Below are 19,596 nucleotides of genomic sequence, written 5' to 3'. Positions count from 1 at the left end.
AAGGATTAGAAACAATACATTAACGGGAATCAATGACGTGTAGTCATGTTTCTTGTAAGCCTCAATGTTTCTGCCGTCTATAAAATCCGGTTGTTCAAAGTTGGAACACGTGAAAAAAGTAGCAAACAAGAGAAAAATGCGCTCTGATAAGTTGCACAGCTGTCGCCTGGACGACCAAAAGACGGCCGCCGACGACCACCCAAGAGCACGTTTCATCCCGTGAAACCGCCTGGGCTCTCGGCCGTTCGAGCGGCGCGTAGCAGACGACGCGTCTGTAGCAGACGACAAGACAAGGGCCGGCCAAAATGGACCCAGTAGCTACTCTACTTGTAAACCGAACTTGCTGGACACGTGCTAACATGCGTGCTTTTGCCATTGGCCCGGCCATCACCGCCTATTCTCTCTTTCTTCGTGAGCATGTTTCACTGTGCAACAGACTGTGTGGGGAAGCCAGCTCGCAAAGACCAAGCTTGCGCTGACCTCCTTGAAGTCGGCTTCACATCTGAATGGAAATGCATTGCTGGGAACATTTTTACACTAGTATCCGTCATCTTATATCAAAATATGAAGCGCCGGAGGCGAACAGTTGGATGAAGGGAGGGGCTGCGCCCAAGTGAGGAGGAATGACTATCTTTTCTCAGTGTACTCGCGCAAAACAAAAAAGAATAAAAATAAACGGTGGTGTTAACCTGCAACAGCTTCAGTGTAAAAGTCTCTTCTGCTCTCGTAAATCTCCATTCTGGTTCAGAAAAGAATTTTGCTGCACGTTATGTAGAAAGCGTCTGCTGCCGGGTTAATGAAAGTTGCTAACTATATGTGCGTCTGCAAGAACGCGGAAGAACAGCTTTCTGAAGTACTCCCCCTTCGCTCGTGACAAGAACAAATTTGGGGTTTTCACAGAATGTTCGCTTACCCGTCCTCTGGGGGACTGCTTGCGCAACCTGGAAACACACGCTTCAGGCAGGTCCCTTAGCGGATAACTCTGCAGGATGATGAAACTATTTACTGTGGCAGCAGCTGTGAACTGTTAACAAAACATTTTGCGTCTGTGTTTTCCACATCGTGGGATAGTGTCGGCCCGCTTAGATTTGAGCCACGAAATGCTGTCCTACAAACCCATCAGATATCTGTAAAGGATGTCACGCCTGCTGTCTTCGTTCTACCTTTCAAGTCACAATAACAATCCGTGATTTATAGAAAAGGGCTGCTCTGACAATTTCTCCCCATGACTCCGCTACATCTTTTCTTCTCTGTCGACAGCTGGCCGGCGTCGTCATATGAACGGAAAGCAGGTGTGTTTTTTTTCACCGTCATAAGTCCGGAAACGCGTCTGCGAATAATCGACCTATTTCTCCCCTTCCATCATATTCGAAAGTTTCTGGGAAAAAATGTACAGAACACAATTACCCTTTGACACAATCCGCCCATTAACTCACAATATTCAGCTCGGGTTTATACCTGCCCCGTCTGTCTAGCCGAAAGTTGCCTGCTTTTTGTATGATTTCAGTGGGTGTGTACTCTCACGTAAGCAAGTGGACGCGGTTTACTTAGACTGCAGCAATCGCTCTCTTTCGTAAGCTCCGTGCGTGCGGTCTGCCTCCCGCTTTTCTGAGTGGCCCGATACCTGCCTGAAAGGTGGGAGAAAGGTTCAGTACATTGGCGCCAAGTTTCGCAGTTTTGCCGTGCCTTACGGTGTTCTCCAGGGCCTTATTCTGGGCCCTAGCCTGCTTATCGTATTTGTGAACGACATTCAGTTTATTATAAAACATTCTACCATCGTATATTCTCGTGTAGCCTGCAGTCGATATGAAGCTTTATCGTGCAGTGTAATGTGGCGTAAATTGTGTCCTACAAGGCGATGCAAAACTAGTCATCTGAACCTGAAATCGAAGACTGTTGCAATTGCATACACTCGAATGAATGATTCTTTAACCTATCCGTGTTACCTTGGCCCTGAATTGATAAAAAGAGTAAGCTATACACAAGATCAGGGTGTACCTGCAGGTTCTAAACTTGTATTTACAGTTCTCATTACTCCATGGCACACTTATGTCTTCGCACTTCTCGTGCGATTTCTCGCGGAACAAGCAAGTTTTAAGGTGTATCGTGCTTTGTAGGGCTATATATAGTTCTCCACGAGGAAGTCTGCTTCGGCAGTATGGGAGTTCATGATTGAGTCGTAATTTCTGAGTTTAGGGAGGTTTCCGAAAAGGTTTGCCAGTACCTTCAAGAAAAATACCGGAGCACAATGCCTGGCCCATTTTTAAGGTGAAAGTATGCGTTTCAAGCACGCACTTGATACATAAAATGAACGGCACAAAAAAGTTTGTCTAAAAAGCATGAACCGAGGATCGCGCGCCAGGAAAGAGAACAGCAATGCGAGTGGAGGGTTGGAGGAAGGTTGAGAGAAAGGGCGACGCAGCGCGGGCCGGCGAAGGGAAACAGCCGCGTCAGAGAGAGAGAGAGAGAGAGAGAGAGAGAGAGAGAGAGAGAGAGAGAGAGAGAGAGAGGGGGGGGGGGGAAGGGGGGAGAGTTGCTTTATTGGAAGAGAAACGAAAGTCGACTCAGCCGATAACTGCCTCTCGGGTTGAGGGCACCTCAATCAAGACTGAGTACAGGAGGAGGATAGACAGAAAAGAGCATGGGCAGAAAAAAGATAGAACGGGAGAATAAGATGTCGGTTCACAAGCCGCGCAGCATGCACAGCACTGGCAGCATCACAGCCGGTTTGAGAGTCCCGTGTCCTTTAAAAAGTCCGGCGGGGCCCGGAACGCCTTTTGGCGATTTGATGGGTGACATTCCGGGAACAGGTTTGATAAGGAGCATGAAGGCAGTCCCAGTTTCGCATACGACGCTCTGAGCGCTGATTGAGCCTGCGAATGTTGTGGACACTCGCACAGTGCATGCGCGAGTGTCTCTATTGCAGGACAGAGACAGAATAGTAGGCCGCTGCCGATCATATGCCGTACGAGCTGCCTTGAGAGTGCAGGTATTGACGGGGGGAGGGGTGGCGAGGGGAACGAGCTTCGGAGGGTGTCCTCCAGGGAGCTGGTCAAGTGGTGACGGGCGCGGTACCGACGTTCAACAGAAAGCTCACAGCATACCAACACAAGGTAGTACAACAAAGCTTTCGCTTGCACGTCTGTAGACAGTTCTAAATATCCCCGTAATTTTTTTCTATTAAAATGCATTAATTTCAAATTATGAGCCCCATTGTAGCGACCTTTGTTCAAGTACTCACAGTGTTATGGCATTACATATTTGTAATGTACGGTTGTATGCATATGTACAGCCGGTAAAAGGCTTGTCTATAACACAGCGTTCGTACTCGCAGCCCTATCCTGCCCCGCTGGAGCGGGATTTGAATAAAACTACTGCGGAATTCTGAAGTCTTAGCCCTTCGCTTTTGCCTCCGACATGTTTTGAACGAGTATGTTTCGGCAGTTTTCGGATGTAGCGGGTTGAAGTTGAAATCGCTGTTATAGACAAGCGTTTTACCGGCTGTACACATGTACTTACATACCTGCGTATGTGCATGCGTGTGTGCGCGAATTATACTTAGTCTTTTCGAGATATCGGTCATATTCAGTCTGCAATGCCTTATTACCTATAACCAATGGATTGTTTAGAATGTGTGATGGTACCTGTAAGTGCACCACCCGAGAATACTTAGCGCTGTTGGGGGGCGCTTCCAAATAACCAAATAGCGGGAACGCCTCGACAACACCATATAATAAGATGACAGCCCACTTCAGAGGTTCAGCGTATGCAGAGGCTACACAGAAGGCATACCCCAAGTTCTGATTCCCTGACTTCAATGTACTCTTCTGCACTAGCGAAAGCATACTCAAAATAGCACTGTTTTGATGGGAGTTGTATGTATGTATGTATTTATTGTACTATAGAAGGAAAGGAAGGTCCACCAGCAGGCTTAAATTGTCTCGCCTAGGGGCGGACACCGGAACGCCTGCTGGTGTGAGGGAGGTGGGATAGGGAGGAAAGAATACATAGGAGTGGGGGGATAGGGTAGAGGGCTTACATGAATAACATAACACATAGGCAAGATTAAGAAGGAACATATATGCAACTAATAGGTGAAAGAAAAAAAAAACAGAAGGACATTTTCCGAGGCTTGGGACGTTCCGGGGCTTGGGACATTTTCCTGTTGCAGCAACACAACGAACGCTGTCCCGATTTTCAACTCAACACACTAAAATTCTAACACATTTTTTTGGCCAAGAAGGGTGTAGGGTAAGTGGAAAAAAGGTGTTGGGAGGCTATTACACGCTTTTCCTTGAACATCAACACCCCTATTCGTAGCTCTACACCATTCTTGTGTGAGTGAAAAAAAGGGTGCTGACCAATTTCAAGAACCCTGGTTTTTGATAGGGTGTTGCGTTGGTGTTGAAAAGGTGTTCAGCTGTTGATTGATGAAGGCCATACATGCATGTATAATTGCACTGCGACGTACAAGACATCCCCTCATACCCTCCTCCCCACCTCGTAAGAAATGTTCAAAACCAAAAAAAAAAATTGTCTTCAATATTCGCTAGTTTCCCTATAGCAAAGAATGCCGTCACCCTTTTCGGTGTTCGGACCTATACTCCATCATTGTCCTCCATCCCTCCCCCCCCCCCAAAAAAAAAAAAAATGAGAGAAGCTCACATTTGTAGAAACAAGTGAGCCCGCGCTCACGTGCGCCCACTCACCAATTTATCGGTATTTTTAACTGCGTACGCGAAAGATTACGATTTTCTAAACAGCTTCGCTGTTAAAAGGGCGATTCATGGGCCCACCGTGACTAATCCTAGCGGTGAACGGCGTATGCTCACCCCTCAATGGATCTTCCGCGAGTCATCCGGCCTCAGTTACTTTACATTAACCTCCTACTCCATTGAAGTCACAATTATTCTATTATTTTTTCTAAGTTCCCGTAACCTTTCCCTTTTTCTTAGCTACAGACACCAAACTTACCAAATCGTAACATGGCCCCATCCCCAGATAAGGGGCAAAATAAAGTTACTAACCTCATCAACAACGTCGGGAGGCAGACAATGCATCGACTATGCAACTTTGCCTCCAGTATTAACGCGAAGCTTTCAGCCTCTCACTGATGATGTCCGTACGCAAAAACACACGGCAGGAAAGCCTACTTTATCTGACGATGATGATGATCATGAGTGAAGTGTACAAAAATTAAAACGCTTCCCTGCGAAGGTAGGCGACAGCTCCGTTAGGCGGCCTCCGCTAAAGGTTGAAGTGCAGCAGAGGAATGACGTGAAGCAGGCGTGCAATGACGGCCATATAGAGCGCTAACGTCATGTACGTTGTGATCGTTGATTGATTGTAGGGTTTAACGCGACGACGCAACGCAGGCGATGAGGCGCGCCGTAGTGGAGGGCTCCGGATTAATTTTGACCACCTGGGGATCTTTAACGTGCGCCGAAATCTCGTACACACGGGCGTTTTTGCTTTTCGCCTCCATCAGAAAAGCGGCCGCCGCGGTCGGGAATCGAACCCGCGACCTCGTGCTCAGCAGCGCAACGCCTTAGCCACTGAGCCACTGCGGCTTTTTTTTTTTCTTTATTAATCTGAGCCACTGCGGCGGGTCATGTTGTGATCGTCGACAACAGTTTCCCACAGCTCCATGTACGATGAGAATGACGTTGCTTTGCATGCCGCAGGATCACGTCAAATTTTGAGGTTCAGGAGGTTGACCTAACGTCACATTGTGAAGTTTAACACCTTGAACCGGCATACACTAAAAAAAAAAGTACTCCCTGTTCGCAAAAAAAAAAAAACGGTACCAACTTACGCCGTACACCCCAAACCTAAATGTTAGGCCTGTATAGTGCATACCTCCAGAGTGTAAAACACCCGCATAGTGGGGCTGGCCAACCAAGCAATCCATCACGAGAAAGCTTCGCGTTCAACCATCATCGTCGTTAGACGGAGGGGTGCGGGATTTTTTTTAAAGTACCGCCAATTCGAAAGCACCAGGAATCAACCCTTTTCAAACCGCAATTGACAACAGTTTACCTGGCCAGACGTGGCCCCCTCCCCTCTTCCCCACCCCAATTCATGCAGGCTTTCTATTTCCCGACTTCACATTTACTACTTGCTTTTCTCGCTATTCAAATGTCCCTGCTAACTGTAATTGAATTTTTGATTAATTGATTTGATTTGATTGCAGTGTTTAACATGCCGACGCAACGCAGGCGACGAGGCGCACCGTAGTGAAGGGCTCCGGGTTAATTTTCACCACCTGGGGACCTTTAACGTGCGCCGGAATCTCGTACACATAGCGTTTTTGCTTTTCACCTCCATCAGAAAGGCGGCAGCCGCGGCCGGTAATCGGACCCGCGTACTCGTGCACAGCAGCACAACGCCTTAGCCACTGAGCCACCGCGGCGGGTGACCACAGCTTCGCGTGTGTGGACAATAAGCAGCCGGCAGCTGGACCTCGCCTAATTTTCTATCAGCGAACTGAAAGTCCAGAAGAACAATAAAAAAATAATAGATGTTTTCTAAACAATGGTGTCTTGACCCAAAGAATGATCAGCAACAAGGGTGGAGGATCCCTGACACGAACTCTGCTAGCGCCTCCGACGCTTACCGTTGCTCCGACTGAGTTTCCACGTCACCGCCTCAGCCTCCAAGCGTGGCATTCACCGAATCGTCATCACAAATGATCGCACAACGAAGAAGCCACGTCGTGCACGTGCAAGAAGAAGACGTTACGAACCGCCACGAACGCGTGCACAAGAACGTTTTCGCTCGGCTCTCGCAGGCAAGCATTCGCACATCGTCAGCAGGTAAAAGAAATCACCTTTTTTTCATTTCGAGCGATGTTTTACTTCACAGCCGGCGTTGTAACGCACGCGTGGCAGCTGCGATGCTGTAACGAATGCCCCAGTTTTCCGCATCGCTTTCCGACAGTTGCTGAAATGGAAACATGCCCTCCCGCAGCTCGAACCACTCTCTAGGCGATTCAGGGTGTGTGTTTATCGTTGCCGCGATCGCGCGCCATTATATTGCGGCGTTCATATACAATACGTGAACTCCTATCGACATACAAAAAAAAAACCTACGTGACGCCCGCGTCTGGGGAAATGGATTTTTAACCGAGAGGAAGTAGCACTTTCGCGTCGGATGGGCTGTCCAACCACATGTAGCATTGCACGACAGCCAAAGGGGCCGCGGCTAGGCCTCACTTCCGCCCGTGGTTCGACCAGGTACTCTCGCAATGCGGCCGCTGACCATGGGCTCGTGGATTGGAGCCATCCTTGTCCTGGCTCGAGTGTGGCCTTCGCTAGCCTACATCACCTACCTCGAGGCGCGCTATCCACTGCAGGTAAGCCAGCGGCCTTTTAGCGCTTGCATTTCTACTAATGGGACGCTGCGAGTATGCCTGTCTGCAGCACGCCTGCGCAGCACACCACTCGCTCAGCTATTAGCGAAGCCTGGTGATGTTTTATGGCAGGCATTCATGCTTATAGACACTTAGGGTGAGGGGGTCATCAAGTTATTGTCAAATCGCTCACCAACCAGAGGGATGACGCTTGTATCTGTGTCGTGTCTTATTTTGGACAACGAAAAATCAGAGGTGCGAGTTCGAAGATATCTCCGAATAGGAACCAAAATAATCAGAAAAAGTGTCTTATTTAAATGCGGAATCGACAATTACTTGGCTATTCATGTAGAGAAGAAAACATAAAAGAGAAAGTCAACAAAGAAAGCAACCTGTGCATGCTATACCGTCCGTCTTATAGCCTAGCACAAAGATGTATGTGGACCGCAGACCAGCCTTTTTAGTTCCGCCGTAGAGCGTTACCAGAAAACTCAGCCCAGCCGAGCGCGCGTGAGCGCACACCTCGTGAGGAGTGCCCGGTGTCATGCAGACTTGCGCGGGGGCTCACGCCACGTGAGGAGCTCGCAAAAAAATAGAACCAAAAAACACCGAGCGCACGTGACACTGCGCCTACTGAGGAACGCCCGGCGCCGGCCAGCTCAACCTTCGAGAACACTCTCCCCAGCGTTCATGCCGTGACCTCTCGCGTGCTCTTCCCCTCGTCAGATCACGCGCGTTCGCGCCTGAAGTGGGTAGCAGACGGCGAGTTCGCGAAGCCGGTTGCCGGGGGTTCTAGCGCGCGCTAACGCTGTCCACTTTGGGATAGATGTGAAAGGCTGCGGACAAAACGATCCGGGCCTGCCAGTCATGACGAACTTTCAGCGGGAAGTTCGTAAATTCATGCGAGGTGCACCAGCCGTGTCTCCGACAAATGGAGAGGGGCCGACAGCTCTGCTGTGCACCACTAGAGCAAGCTGGGCCAATTTTTTTTTAATGCGTACCATTATTTGCCGAGTGTACCCCCACAGCCAGGACCGTGTAACGCTCTGCATTTCCACAAAAAGGCAGACATCGTGGAAGTTCCACCTGTAATCGCTATAATAGCGTAAATGACAATAACTGGTCGCACTAAATTTTGAAAAATAACAAATATAAATAACATAAAAAATACCCAAAAGGGGCGAAACGTGAACGCCCTCCATTTTTAGAATGATGCAGATTTCCCCAAAGTTCCAAATGAATCGTTATAATAGCGTAAATTGAGATAATCGGTCGAACGAAATTTTGGAAAATAAAAAATAACTAAAATATGAAAACCCGGAAAGGGGCGAGATGAACGCCCTGCATTTCCTGAATAATGCAGATAATTGGTCGTACGAAATTTCGGAAAATAAAAAATACCACAAATAAAAAAACACGGAAAGGGGCTAAACATAAACGCCCTGCATTTCCTGAATAATGCAGATGTCCCGAAAGCTCCAAATGAAGCGTTGTGATAGCGTAAATTGAGATAATCGGTCGAACGAAATTTTGGAAAATAAAAAAATTAAAAAATATATAAAAACTCGGAAAGGGGCGAAACATGAACGCCCTACATTTCCTGAAAAATTCAGATGTCCCGAAAGCTCCAAATGAATCGTTGTGATAGCGTAAATTGAGATAATTGATCGTACGAAATTTTGGAAAATAAAAAATATCAAAAATAAAAAAACACAGAAAGGGGCGAAACATGAACGCCCTGCATTTCCTGAATAATGCAGATGTCCCGAAAGCTCCAAATGAACCGTTGTGATAGCGTAAATTCAGATAATCGGTCGAACGAAATTTTGGAAAATAAAAAATACCAAAAATAAAAAACCCAGAAAGGGGCGAAACATGATAGCGTAAATTGAGATAATTGGTCGTACGAAATTTTGGAAAATAAAAAATACCAAAAATAAAAAACCCAGAAAGGGGCGAAACATGAACGCCCTGCATTTCCTGAATAATGCAGATGTCCCGAAAGTTCCAAATGAATCGTTATGATAGCGTAAATTGAGATAAATGGTCGAAGAAAATAGGGAAAAACGAAAAAATACGAAATATAAAAAATACGGTAAATGGCGAACCGTGTAACGTCCTGCATTGACACAATAATGCAGATTTCCTGAAAGTTCCGAATGTAATCGTTATAATAGCGCAAATGGAGATAATTGGCAGGACACGATTTAAAAAACAAAAAAAAATTGGCTGTAACGAATTCACACTCAAGACAAGCGGTATAAGAATGATGCGCATTGGTAGGTAATTCTCTGAATTTCTGCAGAATTTCTTAAGCAGTGTCGCAACTAAGTTCCTTCCCAGGTGGACAGGGACAAAGCTGTATAAATTACGGCTTCGATTTTCGGTAGAACGCATTGTGACGTGGCGGCAGGACAAGTGACACGAACCAGGCCTGAAGGTGGTGCGATATATTTACATGACGGCCGTGAAAAAAAAACGAGCTGGGCTACGCGCTACACACAGCCTCGTTTTCTAGCCAGCAGTGTGGGTGCTTTGGAAAGGTTCTGCCAAAATGTACTTCTTTTTAGCGGGTAGTTTCAGCTTTTGACCGGAATGCTGGAGCATGGGACAGGCAAGAAGGCACGCAGGCAGGCAGGTGGGAGGGCGGACGCACAGACAGACAGACAGACAGACAGACTTGGACGGACGGACGGACGGACGGACATATTTTCGTTCTATAGAACGAGAGATCCAGGCGAGTAAGACACCGTACGGTGCTGCAGGCTGTTGCCGGATTTTTGCCACTTTGCAATCGGAGAGTCGCACGCGAGTAACATGGCGTGATATCGTGTCCTTGAGGATGGCGTCGCTGGCGTATGCAGAGGCTGGGGTTGCAATTCCAGGAGGCAGCGTACGCATGGGGAAGGTAGTTCACGGCAGTATAATAAATAATACGTGGAATACCCGTCATATTGTGACAGGAAGAGTTATGGGTAAATGTCACCCTTTTTTTCCAATTGAAAAAATTGTGTGTGTGTACCAGAGTTCCGCCTTTGGTATGGTCCCACCTCTAGTTAGAGTGGGTATTGTTTACCCGCTAAGTGTATCTTCTTAGTCTAAAAGATAAGTACTAGCTTTCCATATTTTGTAAATACACTGTTCCGGATCCTTGAAATCTTTCATGCGCTCCTTTAAGGGCCATTTCTTTTTCATCGTTCTGAAACTGGCGGGTACGGCACAGCTGTCGGTTGCCCCAAAAGCGCTCACTGTCAGCCCGCTTCTCTGCAGGGCGTGCCATCGCCACGGGGCTCCGTGTGGCCCGAGCCACGCTCGTCCTGGTCGTCGAAGCTCCAGAGGGTCCTCACTGCCGGCTCCTTTCGGATCACCTCGAGCGGTGCCCAGTGCGACGTGCTGGCCAATGGAACAGCGCGCTACGCCAAGCTCATCTTCTTCAACGCCATGGCGTCGGACGGCAGCGTCAACAGGGCCCCAAGGAATGAAACCCCGCTCGACAGGCTCCACGTGACCGTCTCGCTGCTCGGCCCCAAGCACTGCCGCTACCCGCGGTTCGGCGATGACGAGAGCTGTGCGTTTCTGCAACGAATGCCCGTGGTGCCCATTTTGGTGTTTATCAGTGTTGCCAGGTTGCTGCTTCTACGACCTCACCACCAACACTGCCGAAGCCGTAACTATACGGCATCTTCGAACACATTTCTGCAGCGGACATTCTGTGATGCGCGCTATCTTTGATTCGCGTTCGGAGCGACGCCGGCCGCGCGCAGACGCAGAGCAGGGAGTACAGGCTGAGACTACCGCGGTTGACCGACAGAGAGCACAACAAAATGGCGGTGCCCAGGAACCGTCGCAGTGTAGACAAATGTCACGGGATGCGAACTGACCAATGATCACTGCGGCGGCACGGAATAAGAGAGAAAAGAGTGTCGATACTGTGTAACCTTATCTAGTGACACTATGTAGATGGATGCAAAGGCCGTGATTGTTCTACGATTAGGCAGCAGGGTTCGCATTCGAGTATGAGGGTAGAGTTGGTTCGTTGTGCTAATTGCAAATAGGCCAGAAAAACTGAGTGTCGGCAAGAGAAGGCATACTCTGTTTTAGATGCGACGCTGAGAGCATCTCTTGTCGGCGGCCCTGTCCTTCCTGCGTGCGTCCGTTGTTGTCCGCAGCCACTCTCCCCCTCTCCTCTCCGATAGCGAACACTCTCTCGCGAGGGGTATTGGATTGGATTCGATTGGATTGGATTGGCTTGGCTTGGCTTGACTTGGATTGGATTTGTATTGGATTGGATTAAAGTGGATTGTGTTGCGTCATAACCGCGGCACTCTCTCTCTCTCCGCGGTCTCCTCGCCTTCGGGCTCGCTGCGCATATAACCGGTGTGCCGCTCTCCGGCGGCCTTTTGGTCGACGGTTGCTCTCCGCTTGCGCTTGAACCCCCCTCAGCGTCGCATCACAGCAGGGTTCCCGCGAGGGGAGGTGGGCGTAATTTTTTTGTCTGATTTTATTGTTTTAATGTGCAGCACTTTTGCCGCCGCTGCTGGGGTTTGGCGGCGGCGATGGCGACGACCACGGCCACGGCCACGGCGTTGTAAGCGAGCGGGCGAAAACAAAGAAAATGGCAGAGGGAAGCGTGGCGAAAGTGGAAGGGGGAGGGTGGCACGCGCTGCAGTAGCGTCATGTCTCACCGCCTCCCCCTCACACTTTCGCCAGGCGCTACTACTCCGTTTATGATTCATCCGAAGCACCGGACATTTGCGCGGGGGTTTCAAACACGATTTACGAACACGTGCTCGCCGCCGGCGGCAGCTACGCGGTGCCAGATACCGGCAGAGTAGCGCGCGCCGCCGTGCGTTCGCTGATCACGCGATCACCTCCCGAGACGCAGCAGATGTGCTCCGATTAGGATGAGTCACATTTCTAGGAAGGCAACACGAACTACATTTAGCTATTCTGGGTCGAGCTGGTTCGTTAAGCTAATTGCAAATGGGCCAGGAAAACATAGAAAGACATACTCTGTTTTTTGCCCGATTTTATAGTTTCTCATCTGAAAAAAGACAACTTGTCAACCTGATCAGGCGCGCAGAAAAAAAAAAACTGCCTCTTGGCGGCCTCTAGTGTGCATATTTTTGCGCTCATACAGGTAATTGGGAAAAACTCGTGCAGACCTCGCAGAAATTCATCAGTCCGCCATGCTTGTCGTCTTTTAGAAATCATAATTTCATATAATCTCGTGCCATATCTCAAAACTTGTGGTCAGTAAGGAAGGAGGCTCTCTTCAGACGCGATCTTATGCTTAAGATTTCGGTTACTTCTGGTTACATGTTCTTGGAAGTGTATTATTGCGAACGGCAAACGATATTGCCTACGCGAGAACTGTTCTTGAATAATGCGACTTTTCAGATGATTAAACGTGGGCCACTATATTTAAAAAATGTTTCATTTATGTGCTGGTAACCATGTAAACACTCGACTGCTGTATTGTGTGCGCATAAGGTCCTTTCTTGGCCTTGAGGGGCAGAGATGAACAAGCTAATTTGCCGTTTTCTCTTTCGTTTATTTTATCCAGACAAACTGAATATACCACCAGAGGGTGACGCCCTCCTGAACTCTACGACCGTGTGGGGAGCCCTGCGCGGCAAGTACCCTTGTTAATTACTCTGCGCCATAACTATGCGCTGGTTAAACTCGAGCTATTATATAGGACACGTTATTTTCTGTGACGACGATTTTCTGATGCGACAGGTCTCGAAACGTTCAGCCAGCTCGTCTACCAGGACACGGATAGCAAGTTGGTGAGTGCTGAGCGTTTTTTACACTATTATTTCCACCCAGTCGATTTTCGTCAGTGGAGTTATGGCTTTAGATTTCGTGGCTGTGACTGCGTTACGCTGGTTTTGTCTCGGTGTTTGTAATGTAATAAAATTAAAGCCGTTTCACTCAATTTGAAAGCTGTCGGAAGTGAAGAGCAGGGGTTCGCCATATTGGGCTGTAGCATCGTTATCTGCTCACTGCTAACATCCGATGCAATTCAAATTTCCCGCCTTCGCAGTGCTCGTGCGCCACCTGCCTGAAACTGCGCCAGCGAGAGTTCTGTTCTTTTTGTGCTTGCTTTTCCTCCCGCGCGTGCCTGCGTTGAACTGCCACTTTTTCCTGCTTACTATCGTAAAAACCAACCCAACGAGTGCTCCCAGCTAAATGATAGCGGGCGCGGCCGGTTAATTACGCATACTTTGCCTCAAATTTACACCCAAGAGCAAACGTGTACAGATCACGAAAGCCGCAATTTTGGGTTATTTTCCTGCCACACGGCAGACCGGGGTACTATGTGTGGTATTTTCATTACTTCAGTAACTATGCGACATCTCGAGGGCACACCACAGTTTGGCGGGCTGCTACCGGAAGAGAAATAACTTGAAATTGCCATTTTCCTGATCCGTAAACTTTTGATCGGGGCTGTACATACAGTTTTCTTTGCGCTAAACAACTGGGAGATGTATGACAGGCGCCAGCGGTTCACGAGTTTCAAACGCTTATGACCATATGAACCGCTTGGCTTTCGAAGCCTCTGAGTTACGCCGCGACGACGGAACACCGTGTGGTTCTACTTGGGTCCAGCGAGCGAGCTATACGACGACAAGGCGAGCCACTAAAGTGCTCTGCACTTAATAGTTGCCCTGGAAAATGTGCCTGCGATCAACGCTGAAACCACTAGTTAGTGCCGACCAGGTCCTACTGACCCATTTTTTTTTTTTAAGTACGATTCAGAACTGTTGACACGTATTTCAAGGCACCCTATTGTGGGCCGCTCATGAACCGGTGGCTTGCGTTAACGGAGAATGAGGCGCTGAGAATTTAAGGTAGAAGTCTAGAATTAGCAGGAGTACGCAATTAAATGATTGCGTCTTGAATGCAGTCTTTCTTATCAATGCGAAGGTCACAACCGGAGGTATACCTGTGAGAGGAAGCTGAGTGGGAATATCATGAGTGGACCCACAGTCACGCTTATGTCTTCGGCGCAATTTTTTTCGTCACCGGAAAAAAAAAATGTGCTACCTGACAAATCGCAGGACGTTTCCCGCAGAAGGTGGCGGCAGTCGTCTGTCGAAAGCAAGAAATATCAAAACTCGTACCGCGTAGTTGCTAATTTGCCTGCTCGCTCTCATTCTGTGCTAGCTGCTTGCGGTCCGAGATTTAACCACACTAACGCAAACCACGGCTATGCCTTTACCCAATTAAGCCGAAACCAACAATTGCTGCACTCTCATAAAGGCTAAGCTCATCATCTTTCGCCCTCGTGAGGGCGTCACGCTTGGCTTTGACAGGTTACGGTGACGCCTACAACGTGCATTTAACATTTCGAATCTTTCGGGGAAAGAATGTTGTGGAAATTTTTGGAAGGAGGGTTGAGGAGTCTTAGTTTATGTGGTACAGCGCATCATGCGATTCACGACGGACTGCTGAAATCTTTTTGCACTTCCGGATCTCACTTCTTCTCGTCAGAAGTACCACGTTTTAACAACGTTATCAAACAGCAACCGCATGACCTCGGCATTTATAATTTACTTACAGGCTCCTGATCCCGGGAACACTATACCTTTGAGTCTTCCTAAGTGTCCCAAAATAAAAATTTCAGAGCTTTCTGATGATCGAAGCTATTGACCTCTGCAGCGCCGATTTTGATAAACATAAATAGTAAAGACGAGCTAAAGAGGCCAACTTAGCGGGAAAGAAATAGACTAGAAAGACAGGACAACTCTTGTCCTTCCTGAATGAAGTATTGTCATGTCTTATTATTCAGGTCGTCTTTTTTTATGCGAGTACAATTCTCCGTGGAACCTACACACTAAACTTTTTACACCCTTTTTGGTCAAAAAAATGTGAAAAAAATCTTCTCCCATGCCACACACCTCCAAAGGGCGTTATGGCTAAAAAAGGGTGTAAGTTTGAAAAACGTGTGTGGTTGTGAACACCTTAAAGTAAGTAAATAAGGTTCCTTAAAGCCTACAATAAGCGTAGGGGCAGGGCAGCTGTGCGTAAAAGTGTGGATCGGCTGAGCGCCCTCTTGACATACAGACACATTCAACCCGCGCAAGTCACACTTGGACCACAAATGAACTGAGCAAGGAAACCAACGGGATGCGCGGGGAGACCGAGTATATAATTACTTCCCATACAACTACATCTGTTATTCTTGTTTATTAAATAGCCGGGGTAAATCCTCCGATAGAGTTTGTCACAAAAATCAAAGTTTTTTAGCGCTAATTTTGGAAATATGCACTTTAATCAGCAAATACAAGTCAGCATGCCCATTTGTGAAAAACCTTTTAATCGCGAGGCAGAGCGGGAAACGTGCTGTAGTTATTGTGTAGTTAAATACATGGAACTTTATTAAATATCAAACACCTATTCCACACCCCTTGAACGCCATCCAAGACGCGTGTTCATTATATCAACACCCCTTATACCGCATGAGTGCAAACCTACAAATTAGGGTGTTAGAACCTAAAATAAAGGGTGTAACAAATTTCTGAATTTGGAGTGCTTTTCTACACTTTTACAGGGGCGTTCATTTTCTACGAGAGGGCGGTGTTTTGTGCATCGCGGTGTTTAAAACGCTGTATATCGGCATTATAACCAGCGGAGCTGTTTTAGCTTGAGCTTGGTCCGTTGGCGTTAGCAAAAATATATATAAAAAAAACAGCGGCGGTTGTGCAGGGAACACCAGCGCATATAGGGTATTACAGCAGTGAAGCAGGCTTTCGCGCCGGCATGAGTGTGAGCACAGGGGGTATATGAATATGCGCAACTCATACTATAACATTTCAAATGTTATAGTGAATGGCGCAACTTGCACTAGTTGTGCAAGGCTGGAGAAGCAGCGGGGGTCGACCTAGCTTGTTTCCCCCTGTTATCTGCTGTCAGTTTTGGAGTACCAACCGAAACGACCTTGTAAAATCCAACGAAACTTGGCCTCACCCCTCAGCACTTAGCCTAGCTAGCAGGAACATCGCAAAACCTAACAAAAAAATTGCGCCCACCTCCCCGCGAGGGGAACCCTGTGTAGATGCGACGCATCGTGGGGTTCACTTGGTGTTTCCGTTGGATTGATTCTGAAATCACGTGAAACGTGTCGGGAACGCGTATGATTATTATGTTTTATGATTATTATTACGTTTTATTGGCCAATCTTGGTCAATCTCTCTAAGTGGTATGCTTGGGGCTTCGCTGTCGCAACGACCTTTACTCCATCATTGTTGCTGTAAGTGGGACCTTCTTTTCTTTTATTGCAAGTGTTAATCATTGCCCCATCATGCGTTGTATCAGTAGCATCTTGACGTAATTTGAATGAGTCAAGGATATAAGTCGCGTTCGTAGCATTTGATTGTGTCTCGGTTTTGTGGCGCAGTAGGAAGAGCACCATGTACCTCGCGTTCCGCCCACAGGGTCGTGGGATCGAAACCGAGCGCCGCTATTTTTTTTATAGTGTAGGGGGAGGGGTGTGGACGGACAACAACGCCGTATGGAGGGACAAGTCGAGTGAATGCGATGCAGTCGCATCTAAAACTTAGCAAGCCTAGGAAAACCTAGCGCACAGCAAATCCGGAGGAAGCTAGGTCGACCCCCAGCTCCGCTGTTTCTTTTGCAAGTGAACACGTATTTCGCGCCCCCTCAACTCCCTACAGAAAACTGGTGGTGTTGCAGTGGGTTAACATCCTTTTAGGTGCAAAGCCCTTTTGGGGGAAGCCCCTTGGGGGCTCGCGAGCTGTCGACGTCGTAACTTCGTCGTCGCAACCGTCGTCTCACGTAGTCGCGGTACTAATGCACGGGGCACTCGTTTACGCGTCGCGCTAGAATGCTTCGGGCTTCTAAGACGCGAGACATTTACGGCAAAGCTGTATACCTCTACCGTCCAACGGTTTCTTTCCCGTTGGCAAAAACGCCAAAGCGCCAAGCATTCACTTATACATTGCATGCTTTTTCCCTCCCCAGGTTTCGCGTTAGTGGAGATGGCCCGGAATTTTTTGCCGCAAGAAGGGTGTAAACCTACTGATTATGGCGTTCGAACGTAATAAAAATGGCGTACTGACTTCGGAACACACATATTCCACGTATATTACACCTTTTTCAGGCAATAACGGAGTAAAGAAGTTTAGTGTATACTGTACACAAATATGTTTATTCGAAGCAAACATTGAATATACATCTAATCTAAAAGAAAAATCACCGCTAAGTCTTGGCATTAAAATAAAATTAGATGCAAATATATCATCTGAGAGGGATTGAAGGGAAATATAGACGGTATTCATTGAAAAGTTTAGCGGTCAATTTCTTCGCTTAGCAACACTGGAAACGGCCACAGACATGGCCGATGCGCCACGGACACGGCGCAGCCTGGGCCACTGCGGCCGCACGCCGAAGAAAAAAAAAAGACACCGGCGTGCGTCACCTGCTTTGTTCCAATCCGATTCTAAACTTTGGCGCCAACAGAGATGTTATTAATCGCACTCACAGTGAACTCGACGCAATACTTTGTGTTCGGCAAAGAGCTCGTAACGTGAGACACAGTCATGTGTTTCACAGTCGTGCTTAGCACGGACAAGTGCCGCCATCCCGCGGAGCCCGACGTAACGAGTGACGGCACACCGTGGCCTTCGCGATCGGCAGCAAATCGCGGAGGCCACGGTCGCACTCACACGGTTGCATGGGGGGAAGAGGGGTGCCTGATCTGCGGGCCGTGCGCGCAACGTCGCCTAGCAACAGACGCTTGGCCACAGATATGGCGGCGCACACTTGGTTGCCTACATACATTCCACGCCATTGAATACTGAGGATAACATGGCCATGGTAAGTCGTCTGCTTTGCGGCCCATCGCCCCGCTCTCTGTGTGGCCACGCGAGACAGACTTTTTTGTTGTGGTCACAACTATGTGCTATATATTAGTCTAATTTACTTGGTGCATAACAGCTCTGCAAATATGTCTAATATGTCCCTGTCTGGGCGTTCGTTGTGTTAAACACCTAGTCAACCGACTTCGTGCTTAATTCATTGCGAACTGCATGTGCATACAAGAGACCAATAACTCCAACCCGCTCATCCACCGACGTTGCCACTGCCATTCTTCTTCCCCTTAAAGTTCTTGGTGAACGAGACGAAAATTGAAGACTGGCCCCGGTTCCAGTACAGGGGCCTGCTCGTCGACTGCGTCACCCGATTCCTGCCCGTCAAGACGCTCAAGAGGAACCTGGTGCGTGTCCCCGGGGACAACATTCACCTCACTTACCATACTAAAACAAAACAACAAGGAGATGAGAACCGCATCAGTATCAGCTGTGATATAGATCAAACTCTGTCTCCTTATGGCCCAAAATTATCGCAAAGTCGATTCACATATTTTTCTCCCACCGTTGTACCCCTTAACCGCCAATGAAGAGACTGCGCGTCAAGGTTTTTAAAACTGCTCGTTTTATCGGAACGTCTTTGTTTGGCCAGAGTTATGCAATTGCCATGAGTTGTACCCTTGCAAATACGGCTTTGTTCCGACTCTCTGATCAGGACGCTATGGCTTACAACAAGTTCAACGTATTCCACTGGTTCCTCGGCGACGCCACCGCCTGGCGTCTCCAGCTGGCCGCCTACCCGAACCTCACCAAGGTAAGCTCTATGCACGTCTTCTGGGGACTTCCTGGACTATTTGGACGTCATTTTTTGAACGAGAAAATTCTTGCGAGTGGTCGTTACACGGAGCACAGTTCAGTTTCAATGCAAACGCATTAGGCATATAATTGAGCGATAAAGCCGCCGTCCCAGGAACGGGGCCCATCAATTTCCCTTGGGTTCGATGCGTTCTATACTGCGTGCATCGGAAATTAGAGGGCAGCTTTGAAGGTTTGAACCCCTATTTAGACTCTATGAGCTAGCCTTAGTTAGGCGAGTGCAGTGCAAACTCCGAGCCTGGCGGGAAATGGCCGGAAGAAGACATGAGCGCGTGGTTCGCAGTTTACACGGCTTCCGAGGCACATGTACCGGCAGCAGGACGTCCGAGAAGTCATTGAGCACGCCAGGATGCGAGGAATCCGGGTTATTCCGGAGATCGCCATCTCTCAGCCTCCGAAGCTCTTCTTGGACGCCTTCCCAGGTACAGTGCGACTCGGGCTTCGTTTGCTCCTGCCTCTGTGCATTTTGCTTTGGGTCTGTTGTAGGAACCACGCACCGACCGCTCACTGTGTCCTTAAGCGCTGCATTTG

General features: G+C 48.2%; 1 protein-coding gene across 1 annotated transcript in view; it reads left to right on the top strand.

Annotated features, from left to right (window-relative positions):
- The first annotated feature begins 6,990 nt into the window (after positions 1 to 6,990).
- The window catches only part of LOC144147417 (beta-hexosaminidase subunit alpha-like), a 30,957-nt gene continuing 18,351 nt past the window's right edge, over positions 6,991 to 19,596 (top strand). The window contains exons 1-7 of the mRNA XM_077679548.1: positions 6,991 to 7,354; positions 10,622 to 10,919; positions 12,918 to 12,986; positions 13,094 to 13,143; positions 18,486 to 18,596; positions 18,905 to 19,003; positions 19,349 to 19,487. Of these exons, the coding sequence (XP_077535674.1) occupies positions 7,247 to 7,354; positions 10,622 to 10,919; positions 12,918 to 12,986; positions 13,094 to 13,143; positions 18,486 to 18,596; positions 18,905 to 19,003; positions 19,349 to 19,487 (874 nt within the window). The 5' untranslated portion in view covers positions 6,991 to 7,246. The remainder of the gene's footprint in view (positions 7,355 to 10,621; positions 10,920 to 12,917; positions 12,987 to 13,093; positions 13,144 to 18,485; positions 18,597 to 18,904; positions 19,004 to 19,348; positions 19,488 to 19,596) is intronic.

The sequence above is a fragment of the Haemaphysalis longicornis genome, unplaced genomic scaffold, assembly GCF_048455015.1.
Source record: "Haemaphysalis longicornis isolate Haplotype H1 unplaced genomic scaffold, Haemaphysalis longicornis Haplotype H1 scaffold_7, whole genome shotgun sequence".
Taxonomy (NCBI): Eukaryota; Metazoa; Arthropoda; class Arachnida; order Ixodida; family Ixodidae; genus Haemaphysalis; species Haemaphysalis longicornis.
Note: the sequence above shows the minus strand (reverse complement) of the source record. Positions and strands in the feature narration are given on the sequence as shown.